This window comes from Rhincodon typus, chromosome 17, assembly GCF_021869965.1.
Source record: "Rhincodon typus isolate 14 chromosome 17, sRhiTyp1.1, whole genome shotgun sequence".
Taxonomy (NCBI): Eukaryota; Metazoa; Chordata; class Chondrichthyes; order Orectolobiformes; family Rhincodontidae; genus Rhincodon; species Rhincodon typus.
The window spans coordinates 54,404,652-54,419,845 of NC_063348.1; the positions used below are offsets into that span (position 1 = coordinate 54,404,652).

Genomic DNA, 15,194 nt, shown 5'->3' on the forward strand with positions numbered 1-15,194 from the left:
ACTTTATTTCACACCTTCCTTTAGCAAACTGAGCTAACCAAACCCCTTTAAAATAAAATCATCTAGCAATAAACGCTAACATACAATTGCCTTCCAAACTGTTTGTTGCAATCTAAAGGTTATGGGTGGAGGGGGGGTTGTGGGGTGGGGGGAGAGACATATTTTCATCAATAAAGGATTACCGAATTATAGAAAACAAGATTTAGTTATGTTCTGCCTTTAACTAGCACAGCTACTCCATTCTCAAATCATCCTTCCCTATATTTTATGAAGGTATTACAATCCACGATGTTGGGCTCTCAGTCTTGTTATTTCTGTTACCATGGTTCAGTTATACCTACAACAACTGGTTTATCCCTTTAAATTATGACATACTATTCCTCATTCTGAAATAAACACCACTATTGTTCAACAGCCATAAGAAATCCACTCAGCACCTGCAGCAATACGAGAGATCTACCAGTAAGCTGATACCACATTAACATACTACAAAGAACTGCAGAAATTGGGAACCTGAAGCGTAAACAGAAATTCCTGGTGAAACCAGCAGGTCTGGCAGCATCTGTGTGGAGAAAGCAAGTTAACGTTTTGAGTTTCTGCATGAAGAGTTACCAGACTTGAAACACTAACTCTGCTTTCTCCCCACAAATGCTGCCAGACCCGCTGAGTTTTGGCATCAATTTGTTTTTGTTTAGCTCATTCCACATGTCAGTCCACACCTCCATTCAAAGTCTCTATGTCCATTTTTATAAAGAAATAAGGCTTGCTTTTATTTTGCATCTTTTGCAGCCACTAAAGCACTTTAGAGCAGGTCGTGAAGTACTTTTGAAGTGTAACCATTGTTGTAATCTAGGAAATATGCCAACTCATTTGTCCAGAGTGAGTTTCCTAAAGAAACAAAATGCTAATGACGAGCTAAACAGTTTTTCTTAGTGATGTTTGAGGTATAAACATTAGTTAGTAGATCTGGGATAACTCTCCTGCTCTCCACAGTGGAATCTTTAACCTCCCCCTGAGAAAGGTGGTAAGATCTCTGTTTAATGTCTCATCTGAAAGTTGACACATCCAAAACCGCAGTTCTGAACTGGAATGTCAGCCCGTGTTTTGCGCTCATGTTACTGGAGTGAGACTTGAACCTACGACCACCTGATTCAGGGCTAAGTGGCATTTCTGAAGAAGGGTCTAGGCCCGAAACGTCAGCCTTCCTGCTCCTCTGATGCTGCTTGGCCTGCTGTGTTCATCCAGCTCTACACCTTGTTAACTCCTACTATCTCTGGCACGAACACATGTCTGACACACAGCGGAGATTGTCAGTGATAATTTTCCTATTGTAATTACACCCTCCCACCTCTGATGCCTCTGTGGTGCACAGAACTTCCATCTTTATTCAAGGGATGTGAGAATCACTAACTAGGCCAGCATTTGTTGTCCATCCATAATTGCTCTTGAACTGAATGGCTTGCCCAGCCATTTTGCACATTCTCCCCGTGTCTGTGTGGGTTTCCTCCAGGTTCTTTGGTCTCGTCCCACAATCCAAAGATGTGCAGGCTAGGTGGGTTAGCCATGGGAAATTCATGGTTACAGGGATAGGGTAAGGAAGGTGGGTCTGCGTAGAATGCTCTTTGGAGGATCAGTGTAGACTCCATGGGCCAAATAACCTGCTTCCACACTATAGGGATTCTATGTTTCCATGATTTCAGAGTACAAATAAGAGTCAACCACATTACTGTGGGTCTGGTGTCATGTGTAGGCCAGGCCAGCCAGATTTCCCTCCCTAAAGGATATGAGTGAGCCAAATGAGTTTTTACAACAATTGATTATAGATTCAAATAGACTCAGTCACCACCACTGAGAATAGTTCTCAATTCCAGATTTTATTCATTGAATTTAAATTTCACTATCTGTCAGGGTGGGATTTGAAACCATGTTCAAAGAGCAATATCTTGGGCCTCTGGATTACACATCCACTGACATTACCACTAACATTTCCCAGCTTTTCATAGCTCCAACTACAGCAAACTTTATTCAATTATACACCTCCAATACCTGAAGTTTACTGTGGTATTGCAATATCCACAATGTCCAAGTGGTCAGCAGAGGGTGCGAGTGAGAAGGCCCTGTGTTGGTAAGTTTTATTCAAGACAAAGTTGCATTATTATTTAAGTGATTATGTTGTAAATAAAGTATAACAATGATACGTACACCCCCTTCATTACATTTCTATTACTTAGTGTGTGTTTACATTGATTATGTGGACCTCAAGATCAACCAATATATTCGATCAACTGGTACATTCCTGGTCCCATACGTGCTGGTCATAAAACATTTGCTGTACTACTTCTAGTAAAACATAGAAACACAGAAATTAGGTACAGGAATAGTCCATTCAGCCTTTTGAGCTTGGTCTGCCATTCAATGTGATCATGGCTGATCATCCAACTCAGTCCTCTGTTCCTGCTTTCTCCCCATACCATTCAATCGCTTTAACCCTAAAAACTATATCTAATGGCTTCAGTGAAACATTCACTGTTTTGGCTTCACCTGCTATCAGTGGCAGTGAATTCCATGGACTAACCACTTTCTGGGTGATGAAATTACTGCTTTTTGTAAACTTTCATATAAAATCTTGTATAAACAAAGGATTGAATAGAAGGTGTTAAAATTAAGACCAAATTCTCTGTGCGCCCTGGTTCGTTTATTTGCCATCCTCTAATCTTTTTTCATCTGAAGACATTCTTGATTTTGACTCCGTGCGTGGGTACATCGGAAAACCGAATCTTCCTTCCCTCAAATGTGAAAACACTACTTGAAGGCTCTCAAGGAGACTTTAAAAAAAAAGGAAGGAAATATTTAGGGTGGTACGGTGGCACAGTGGTTAGCACTGCTGCCTCACAGTGCCAGTAACCAGGTTCGATTCCACCGTTGGGTGACTGTCTGTGTGAAGTTTGCACATTCTCCCCTGTGTCTGCATGGGTTTCCTCTTGGTGCTCCAGTTTCCTCCCACAGTCCAAAGATGTGCAGGCTAGGTGGATTGGCCATGCTAAATTGTTCAGGGATTTGTAGATTAGGTGGGTTACAGAGGGATGGGTCTGGATGGGATGCTCTGAGGTTCGTTGTGGACTTAAATCTAACGTGAGCTCCGTTTTCTCCTTCACAGCTGCTGCCAGACCTGCTGAGATTTTCCAGCAACTTTATTTTTGTTCATTGTGGACTTGTTGGGCCGAAGGGCTTGTTTCCACACTGTAGGGATTCTATGATGATTCTATGATGAAATAACTAAAATAAATGAAAAAGTAGTGATCACTATACTTGCGCCCAACGATTTACACAATGATCAGGGACTTTTTTTATATCTTTTGGTTACAGAGCTTGAGGGAGATTAGAAAGCAAAGTAAAATGTATTGAATTAAAACAGTGGTATCGTGTGTCAACTTGGAAGTCAAATATAGATTAGACACAGAAAATCACTTGAGAGCACCATTAAGTGAATACATCACTTGAGAGCAATATTGTGTGAGAGACAGGTTTTTTTTGGCTCATACAATGTGTCAGTACCATTTTGTTAGTGGATTCTCTGGCACATTTAAGAAAGGAGAATCATTTTAATTAACAAAGCTGACCTTCTGAATCACAAATCTTTGATGGGTTGACACTGTTCCCAATTCCTTCACTCAGTGACCCTCAGTAATGGGAGACAGAGACAGGCAGGAGAATACTAGGAGTTCACTGCAGTTTAATTTCATTCAGATTTGCACAGCACAAGCTCACAATCAGAAATAGAGGAGGCATTTCCCGCATCAACACAGCAGTGTAAATATTCAAAGATGTCTAATCATGAACATAGACAACAAGGTGCAGGGCTGGATGAACACAGCAGGCCAAGCAGCATCATAGGAGCAGAAAGGCTGACGTTTCGGGCCTAGACCCTTCATCAGAAAAGGGGGAGGGGAAGGGGGTTCTGAAATAAATAGGGAGAGAGTGGGAGGTGGATAGAAGATGGATAGAGTTGCAGTACTTTGTACCTAAGATGGCATTGTGTGGGCGACACTACATTTTTCACTGTACTCCTCTATCCTTGTACTCGAGTACACATGACAATAAAACCTAAATCTGAATCTAATTCCACCAGAAACTACAAAATCCATCAATTGCAAAGACAATTTATTAAATAAATCTTAAATGGAATCCAAATAAGCAAACTCAGGTATCCTGGAAAGTGAATTGCAGAAGAGATGGATTTGCAATTACTATTCTTTTAACAGATCAAAATGAAATCATTCGGGGGACCTATAATCAATTTATTTTTACTTTACTAACATTTACTTATTTATTGACCTTTTGTACAAAGTAATTACTGTGAATGTTGGTCAAACTGGGTCTTAACAGAGCAAGTAGTTCAACAGGTGATTGGAAGTGATTGCCTTGTTAAGTGACTGGGTTCGTTTAAAGGGGGACCTGGTGAGATGGAGGTGTGGTAGGATCTGCAAGCCTGTATTGTAGGGGCTCTTGTGGCACAGTATTGCTGTCCCTACCTTTGATCCAAAGCATCGGAGTTCAAGTCCCACCTGTGCTGGAATTGTATCATAACATGCCCAAACAGGGCAATTCAGAATACTTTAAAGTTGAATTGTAGGGGGTCTTGTGGGACAGTGGGAGTGCCCTTTCTCTGATCCAGGAGGACCGAGTTCAAGTCCCACCTGCTCCAGAGGTGCATAATAATATCACCTGAACAGGTTATTTAGAAAATACTGAATTAAATCAGGAGTCACATAATACCAGGTTATAGTCCAACAGGTTTATTTGAAATCACAGGCTTTTGGAACGCTGCTCCTTCATCAGACTTCATCCGATGAAGGGGCAGCGCTCAGAAAGCTTGTGACTTCAAATAAACCTGTTGGACTATAACCTGGTGTCATGTGACTCCTGACTCTGAAGAGTTGGTGATGGGTATATTTTTATTCAGCCTGGCAACATAGCAATCTATGATGCAATTTTCAATTAATGATGTGTACTAACGCCTACTGATTCGACTGAATGAACACTGCAGCTGGGAGACACACAGATCCCAAATCATTTGTAACCAGGATGTGCTGAGGCCCCATCATATCATTATAAACAGCACCAGGCAGCAACTGTTACCCATACAACTTTGTACAAATTGTGAGGTTGGTTTGTAAACTGGAAACGGTATAGTCTATGAAGAAAATTACAAATGCCTCACAGGATAGTGCACACATTTCTTCCCAGATTGACTAATCACTTACAAGATAGATGATTATGTTGACTTTTAATTCCCAGATTGAACGTATAATGGTACATTTCCCATACGCCATACACAGCCCTCCCATGCAACACTGAACTTTTGTTTCTACATTACATCACTGTTTTTAGGGATTAGTTCATAAAACTCTAATTCCCTCTAAACGCTATGTTGCTGTTAACATTGTAGTGATTGGCACAAGGTCAGCAAGGTGAACCTCATAGAATAGGAGTTCTTTGACTGGGGCTGTTAATCTGGTCCAATCAGGGAGCCCTGGCTGGCAGATTATAAACAGGAGTGTCAGAGGTTCTGGTCACTCAGAGCTGGGTCAGTGTCATGTACTATGCACTTGTAAATAAAGGGTGACTTGGTGACAGGATACCGGCCTTTGTGGAGCTATTTCAGTAGCAACAAGAAAAAAAAACATGCCCCTGTAGAGATTGGCTCACCTGACACCTGCATTGACATAAGCAGAATGATGTATGTGAAAGCCCACGTGTTACACGGATGTTTTCAAATATTTGGTAAACGTACAGTGTCCAAGTGACAATAGCCTGCTGAAGCATGCTACATTCCCCTTCCTCTTTAGAATGATGCTTAGTTTTGACTGGCATGTTCCCTGCGTGGTGAATCAATTTGAACCTGGCTGACAGCCAGCACTCAAAGGCAGGCAGGCAGGCAACTGCAGGCCAATGAGGCATGAGGAATTAGGCCTTGGGTGCTTAACAACATACTGCAAGAGATCTTAAATTCCACTCACTAATGTAGGGCCTCAGGCTTTGACTCCTGTAGCTACGAAATGACGTAACGTTGGCAACATTCGGAGAAAAAAAACGATTCTCTTGAAAGGGAAACAAATCTTGAGCTTTTTAAATCAGATTGGAGTCCAAAGGAATAAATATTAGTGCCAACCACCCGAAAAAGCTCACAACTGTTTAAGTTGATAAAATAAGGAGCCTCCAGTAAATAAGCAAAATTTATGAAAGATCATGAACAAATGAGCATAGTTTACCTACAAAACAACTTTTATACCCCACATGTTGCAGAAGTTCTCAGGAACATTAGCCATCTCAACAGTTGCAGCATTATCGCTGTTGACTTACAGACACAGTGATAGGAATTAGTTCTGTGTCAATACCTAATCCAACACTACTAGGGAATATCAATTTATTGCTACCGTGTTTAGATGCCTGCGCTCAAAGACTGAAAATGCCATCAAGAAAATAGTTATCAGCAAGATATCACTCGTCAAGGTATATTAATCTACCAGTATTAATACTGTTCACCTTCCACAACTAAGCTAAGTTTTGCACAACCTCGGAGCATTGCAAAGAACATTACGGTGATTTGGAAATGAGGTTACTATTAAACAGAGAAGATAGGAGCAGGAGGCTCCACCATTCATCATGATCATGGGTGATCCTCCAACTCAATAGCCTAATCCTGCCTCCTCCCCATAACCTTTGATCCCATTTGCCCCAAGTGCTATATCTAGTCACCTCTTGAATATTGGAAAACGGAGAAATAAAGCAGCTACTCTGTGCGCAGTAAGGTTCCACAAAAAGCACCAATAATGTGTTGGTTGATTATAGAATCATACAGTACAGAAGAGGCCTTTTAGCCCACCGAGTCTGTACCACCAAAAATAAACTAAATCTACATTAGTCCCACTTTCCCATGATGTCCAATGAGAGATTAACACTGTCCAGGCAAGCAAAATGACTCTATTGCAATTCTTCCAAATAGTGTGGCAGGGTCTCTACTCAACATCTCATCTGAAAGTCCTCACTTCAGAGATTGCGGTGGTCCACTGATACTGCACACAAACATAAGCCTGGGTTATCTACTCAAGTTTCTGTACAATAGCCAGAACACCACTCCCAAAATGCCTCTGGAATACAAGTAGAAAATGAAGCAGGGGAAAAATAGAGGCAAGTCTCAGGCTTGGTACTGGCTCTGTTATTTTCAGAAATGCGACAATAATGAGAACAAAACTGCAGTGCATTGCTGTGATGCTAGAAATCACAGCGGGTCAGACAGCATCCATGGAGAGACACAAAGCTGAAGTTTGGAGTCCAGATGACTCTTCATCAGAAGACAGTACATTGGCCCATTTCTCTTGATCACCCAGGTGTGGGGACTTGCCAGTGGGCCCTGAACAGCCATAACCATTCCCTCACCTCCATCGTATCGCCCAAAATCACCACTTCATCCAGCAAGCACAAGGCACACGTTTTCAGTTCCACAATCACTGGTGCTAGTTCAGTACATTCCATCAACATTGCAGAGACCTGTGGGTGGTACCCTAAGCCTGGCAGTTTGTACAGTCACAGACTACAGTTGTGGCCATGCAGGAAGAAGCCGAGGAGGCAACAGAGTTCTCCTTAAGTAAGGAAAAGACAAGGTCGTTCGATCTCTTTCTTAGTATAGTCAGGTTACTGTCTGGACTGAATGTACACATACAATTTTAGTCCCCTTACTAGAGGGGGGATGTGGTTGCATTGGTGGCAGCTTAGAGGAGGTTCATTAGATTGATTTCAGAGATGAGGGGTTTGTCTTATGAAGAGACAGACCCTAATCCTAGCATACTTTAGGCCCATAGCTCTGGAATGTAGCAGAATGAGACGAGATCTAGTTGAGGGATAGAAAATGCAAAAAGGATTGACAAGGTACGTGTAGAAAGGATGTTTCCTCATGTGGGACAATCTAGAATGCGAGTTCATGGTTTTAGGATAAGGAGTAGCAGATTCAGAACGGAAATGAGGGGAAATTACTTCTCTCAAAGGATCATGAAAATCTGGAATTCTCTACTCCACAGTGTGATGAACGCTGGGATACTGAGTAAACCTGAAGAGCAGACAGATTTTTAATTAGTTATGGGATGAAGGGTTATGGAGAGCGGGTAGAAAAGATGAGATCAGACATAGGTTTAAATGGCAGAGCAGATCTGAGGAGCTGAATTGCTACCCTTGTTCCTGCTCTCGTGTTAACTTGAGGTAACAATTGTGTCCAAGAATGTATATTCTATTTGTGACCCAAGACAAATAAGGAATTAAATACACAGACATGAGAGACAGATGTGAAAAGAGTAAAGTCAAAGTAAAACAGCTCAATAGTGTTCCATCTTTCCTAGATTCTAGACTCAGTGGCCAAAGAACATGAATACTTAAAGCCATAATTCTTACCATTTTCTTTTCTGCATCTTTAGGATCATCCACATAGGAAAGGATAAAGTCAATTCTTCTGACTCCATCACAGAAGAAAACAGAGTCTTTGCTGTGGATCTGCTTGTCAATCTGAGGAATAAGCAGAAGACAGAACATGAAAAACATGAGTCTGAGCAAAGAGAAAACAGACCCATTTTTCTAACCCTGACACAGCAGGTAACTGTTTACTGTCCAAAAGGCAAATGACCTAGACACAGCCGCAGCTCAGAGTCCATGCCCACTTATGTAGCAATAGCAATGAGGTATGCAGGAATTTGGGCACAAGAATGGTTTTGCTTCTGACAAAGTGTCTTCTGAATACAAATTAGCCCCTCATTCATTTGCTATTTGCAGCTATCAAACACAACTACAATTGTCACACAATCTAACTATTCTTGCTCAACAAAACAATTACAGCACAGTATCTTTCTGTGTCTGGTGAATTTTAGAGAAGGGAGCATCGATCCTCAGGTTGTTCTGTTCTCTAATGCTGGTCTAAATCACAAGGCAGCTGAATGATTCACCACATAAATCGATGCCAGGTTGGAATTAGGAAATGGCAATAAAAACTGCTGTTGTTGTTGTTAAAGCCAAACCTGTTGGATTCGCTACCATCCTTTAGGGCTCATCTAATATCTCTAAATGCCCAAAAATCTAAATGTCCTTGGGGCAACTCAGGACGTACAATAGTTACCACCCACCACTATGCTAGAGTCTTCAAATTCCAAAAGCACATTCAAAAAAGGACAATATATGCTCTGCAGTTAATGGCTTACTTTGGAAAAAGATTATTGGAGAACCAGAGTCTCAAAGCTGGGATTGAGGTCACGGATCAACAGGAACAGTGATCCTTGCCCTTCCTGCATGTTTCAGAGACTTGGAAAACTTAACAGCAGTCACAAAATATTGAAGAAGTCCCACCATTACTGTCTTAGTAAGATCCTCTAAACCTGGTACCAAAATAGAAGACCAACAGTCACATTTTCTCCAAAACAATCACTCCAAACTAGATCCATTCAGGAAGACATGCTGATATAGCCAGCACCAAGCAACCACTCTGCTCAGAACTTGGCTGCAGCAACAGGGTCCCCAGGAGTACAGCAGAAACAATTTGAGATGTCCTCAACCATCCCAAAGAGGTCTAACCAGTTTGGCTTAACCAGAAAGGCACTGACCTCATCCAGAGACTTGATGATGAACGTGCAGAGTCACACAGTCATACAGCACGGAAACAGACCCTTCGGTCCAACCAGACCATGCTGAACATAATCCCAAACTAAACTAGTCCCACCTACCTGTATTTGGCCCATATTCCTCCAAACATTTCCTTTTTAAGTACTTATCCAAATGCCTTTTAAATGTTGTAGTTGTACCCACAACCAGCACTTCCTCAGGAAGTTCATTCCACATGCTAACCACCTCTGCGCAAAAGGTTTACTCCTCATGACTTTTTAAAAATCTTTTTCCTCTCACCTTAAAAATGTGCCCATCTTGAAATCTTGAAATCCCCCATCCTAGAGAAAAGACAACTACCATTAACCCTATTTAAACCTCTCATTATTTTATAAACTTCTATAAGGTTGCCTCTGAACTTCCTATGCTCCAGTGAAGAAAAAAGTCCCAGCCTATTCAGCCTTTCTTTATTACTCAAACCATCCGTACCTGGCAACATCCTGGTAAATATCTTCTGAACCCTCTTCAGTTTAGGTGAATTGGCAACTAATCTGTTGCTAACAAGGACCCCACACTACAAACAAATTCAGAGCCAGATTATGTTCAGAATTGCTGGAGCAGGACAATGGTGTGTCATCTACCCTGATATCAGAATAAACAGCTTTACATGGATGAAATTATTCAGGCCTCTTTTGTATGGAATTGAACACACCCATCACACAGAAACAGGCCTTTCGACCTGACTTATTTTTCCTTGTGTTTATATTTTGTGCAAACCTCTTCCTGTTCTAATTTTATTTTCCGAACATGACTTTCTCCTTCCTGTATGCATCAAGCATTTCCCTAACTGCAACCTCACCATCTGTTTCAACCAATCAGTTCTTCTCTGTGGAACATGCTACACTCCGTGTGTAAGAAATTCATCCTAATTTCTTTAAATGGTTATTTCAAATTTCTGCTACCCCGTCCTGGTCTCACCTGTAAATCAAAATAGTTGCTCCACATCATGCCTATCAGAGCACTTCATTATTTTAAAAGCAGTGTATCAGGTTTCCTCATCATCAATTTCTTTTCAGGAGAAAGCAGCCCGGCTTGCATAACCCTTCCTCCAATTGAACCCTCTTAATTCTAACAGCATCCTCGAAAATCTACTCTGCACTCTCTGCAGTGCTTTATTGATTTTTTTTGTGATACAGACACTGGAATAGAGCACAATGCTCCAAGTGTGGACTGACTGACAGAGGTTCCAAGTACAGGTAGTTCTGCCATAGGTTCTGAGGAAGGGCCACTGGACCTAAAACGTTAACTCTGTATTTTCCTTTACAGATGCCGCCAGACCTGCTGAGCTTTTCCAGCAACTTTGTTTTTGTTCTTTATTTAGTTCTGCTATAATGTGTGTTTCGTTAACACGAATTGGCCGTAACGCGATTGATGAATAGTGGACGCTGTTTGGATAACATGAACTTTCTGCGGTACGGCTATAGTGATTTTCTGTAACAATTTCCCTATAACGTGATTTTCCACGGCGATTTCCTATAGCATGAGGTCACACAAGAATACAACTATCGCGTTGTAGGAGAGTTACCTGCACCGTCGTTGTTACCATATGGAGCTTCTCTGCCTTTTGTATTCTATGCCTGGGCACTTTTCATTTACACATTAATTAATTCTGCTGTTTTGAGGCAGCCAAGAGAGCACAGACCACACTGGAACAATGCCTTATGATTTCCAGTCACCCATTGTGTAGGAATCCTCATCCAGCTGAGTCTAGATTTAAGAAGGTCACTTCCTGGGGTTGCAATCTACTGTATAGATCTCATCAGGTTATACTTTAAAATAAGTAAAACTGCCTTTAAAACCTGATCTGCCGCGCGTATCAGTATAAACACAATACTATTCAGATGTGGTTTATCGCTTGTTCAGATCCTATCCACAGCAAGAAGCGGGGGGGATTCCTCAATTGTAAACCAACCTAAGGCTGTGTTTCCCCGAGATCCTGAAAGGTTGACATTGAACATGCGGACAGTTCTGTACTTGCACACTTTGTGAAACACTCTGCCAATAAAAAACATGGCAGCACCCAAATAAGCACAGTAAATATGAGCAAACAGGTTATAGTGACACCACTGACAGGAGTACCGCACATGAATGCTTCGCATGTATGTGCTGAGTGTGTTTTGGGGTGTCAGCACACATTCTCCTGATTCCGATAAAACACCCATTTCCATTTTTTTAAAAAATACAAACAGAAAAGCAAAGTATGAGATTACCTGGAGCAGTGCTACCTTGAGTCTTCCACACCTCCAGGGCAGACTCACATCAAATTTAATTTGAACTCACTGCAAGCTTCATGTTATGGATACAACAGATTACAGATGTAATGCTGCATTAATATTAGAGGGTATAAGGCATTCACTGAATTTATAACGTCACTGGACTAGGAATCCATGCTCCGGGAACATAGGTTCAAAACCCCGCCAAGCTGCTGAAATATAAACTCAATTAATAAATCTGGAATTGAAAGCTAGTCTCAGTAATAGTAACCACGACAAGCCAGGGATGGTCATAAAAACCCATCTGCTTTTTATGGGAAGGAAATCTGCCATCCTCACCTGGTCTGACCGACATGCTCAGTTGCCTCTTTACTGCCCTCTAATGGCCTAGAAAGACACTCAGTTCAAGGACGATTAGGAATGGGCAACAAACGCTGCTCTTGCCATGGACACCCACAACCCATGACAAAATAAGAAGGTAGATATCCAAGTCTCAGGGAACCAATATCAGCTATACATCATCCACCTTAAAATATTTACTCACTCCGTCAATGTTGACTGCAGGGTACACTGTCTTATAATATGGTGACTCCCTATACTCAGTTGGCTGGACAGCAATGCAGAACGACGCCAACAGCGTGGGTTCAGTTCCTGAACTGGCTGAGGTTACCATGACAGACACTCTGTCTCAACCCCTCGAATCGCCTGAGGTACGGTGAACCTCAGACTAAACCATCACCAGTCATCTCTCGCAACTGAGAGAGCAGCCCTGTGGTCTGGTAGGACTGTGGTGGCTTTACTATTTACAGGAACTCGCCACGGTTTTTGTTGTTAGCCCTTCTAAAACCTGGGGAACACCATCCCATCCAAATTTCTCTTCCCAATCACCTGCCTTGAATAGACATTGCCTTGGTTTCATTATGGCTGGTCCAATAAAGATGGATCTCCCTACCTAACAGCAGCATGAGGCTACTTCAACACAGGGACAGCAGCAGTTCAAGAAAAAAAAAAAGAGGTTCATAATCACCTTTTCAGGAGCAAATCAGGGATGGACATTGATGAGACATATTTAGGGATAAATACTTACTGAACAGCTCTTCCCCATCCAGTGCTAGATGTCTTTTATATTCACCCAAGAAGGTGGAAAAAGTTTTAGCTTAACCTCTCATTAGAAGTGTCATGCTACGTTTTGTGTCCAACATTCTGGAACAGAGCTCAAACCTTAGCTTTAAGCAGTCTAACCTATCTAAAATGAACCCTAGGCTGGAGTCTTAGGTCTGAGTGTAATTGCAGACTGACAAAGAGGAAAATAAACTGTTGAACTAAATTATAGGTAATTTCTCTTACACTGAACTCAACGAGTACCTCAGTCAGATGTGTGCGCGCGTACACACGTATGTCTTTGGCTTTTACTAGTTGAGCTGTTGCCAACGTGGCTGTCATATGTGGTCTGAAATTCTCCATGAAAGAGGAGGACAGTGCCGTGGAAACAATGAGTCAGTGCACACAACATCACAGACACACCACAGAATACAACACCCTACAAGACGTGAGTCAGCCACTGACTAAAATTATATAGATAAAAAAAACTCGTAGGAAATGCTCTCATGGTGACTAAACTGCAACCAGTCAGCACCAAAAGCCATCTTTATTCACACAAACCCATACAAATTCATTGAAAAAGAATTTGGACATCAACATGCTTTGTTTTAAAGGGGCAGTTTTAAAAAAAAACCCTGTTTTCCCAAGATGATATTTTCCAACTGTTTTAATTTTTAAATAATCAAACTGTATTTAGCTGGCCTACTTTCCTCGAACACAGTAAACGTAACATTGCCAAGAGTGAATGGCTGCAGTTCTGTTTATCTCTCATCCTTAAAAATAACAGTCCAGGAATATGGGCAGGGTTATGGTCACAGCTAATGACAACACTTGACAAATCAGACGTGAGAATGAAACCTGGCTTGACAGATCATATGTATTTTTTTTTTAAGTTTAGTTGCAGTGTAGGTTAGTCACCAAAACATATTTACAAGAGGCTGTAGATGCTCTTTAAGAACAGAAAACAAATTGAAAACAGCCCCAAGAAATATGGATATAGAAGATACATTAGAAAGAATGTAACTTTAACAGCAAAATAACCTTTGAAAGTATTGCCTAACTTTATCCATTACAAAGATTTGAGTCCAGAGAAATGAAGTTTCTATTTAATGGACTCCTCCTACTTTCTTTTCTGTGGACAGCAGAGACAATTTTATGATTCATTTCCAAATCTACCAGCATGAAACTTTCACAGATCTAAGGGTCTGAATTTTCACAATTCTATTCACTCCCTCAGAGCTTTGAGGAAGGAGCAACACTCCAAAAGCTAGTGTGTTCAAATAAGCCTGTTGGACTATTACCTGATGTCATGTGATTTTTGACCTTTTGAACTAAAATCTGGTTTCTTCCAGACAGCCCTTGAACCAAATCTAACATTCTTTTTCTGTTTACTCTGCAAGTCATGAACTCATGAGTATAAACATCTTCTCCATTAACTCTACAGGGGTTTTGTCAGGGCACTTGAGTGTAGTTACACATTTTCTTGCCATTAGTACATTTAGTCACTGCTCAGAATGACCTTCTGACCTTTTAAACAAAAATCCTACACAGATTCATCTACATCATCAAAATCGCTCTGCCTCTATTCCAGAATCCAACTTCCTAAAGTTATGTATATATATTATGCACCTTTAATCACACGATAACATGATTTAATCATATATTGAAGAGTATAATTTCTTCAAATAAATCTTTTCATTTGGCAAAATCACACTGTCACATTGCACATTAAAACCACATTGTTACCGCTAGACCCAATGTTTCAATCCTCTCCAGTTGGCCTCTTATCTTGCACACTCCCTAAACTTGAATTCAACCATAACAGTGGCCCACGTGCTAACCCACATTAACTTGTTTACTCAGAAGTGACCTCTAACCACCAATAGCACCCAGTCAGAGAACATCAACAATTTCAAACCCTCAGCCCGGTTTTCAAACCCCTCCTTCCCTTTCGTAACCATTCACGGTTCTTCAACTCTCCTCTATCTCTGCAATGCTCCAATCCCGGTTTCTTATGGGCGCTCTCAGATCTTCACTGCTCCAGCAAAGTGCACAGAAGATTTACCAGGATGTTGCCTCGTCTGGATCATTTTAGTCATGAGGAAAGGTTAGATAAACACGGAACAAAAACAAAGTTGCTGGAAAAGCTCAGCAGGTCTGGCAGCATCTGGGAAGAAAAAA

General features: G+C 41.3%; 1 protein-coding gene across 1 annotated transcript in view; it reads right to left on the reverse strand.

The window, feature by feature from the left end:
- LOC109935161 (anoctamin-5) overlaps window positions 1-15,194 on the reverse strand; it is a 178,753-nt gene that overhangs the window by 74,190 nt on the left and 89,369 nt on the right. The window contains exons 5-6 of the mRNA XM_048606897.1: window positions 8,446-8,556; window positions 3,232-3,276 (exon numbers count right to left, since the gene is read on the reverse strand). Of these exons, the coding sequence (XP_048462854.1) occupies window positions 3,232-3,276; window positions 8,446-8,556 (156 nt within the window). The remainder of the gene's footprint in view (window positions 1-3,231; window positions 3,277-8,445; window positions 8,557-15,194) is intronic.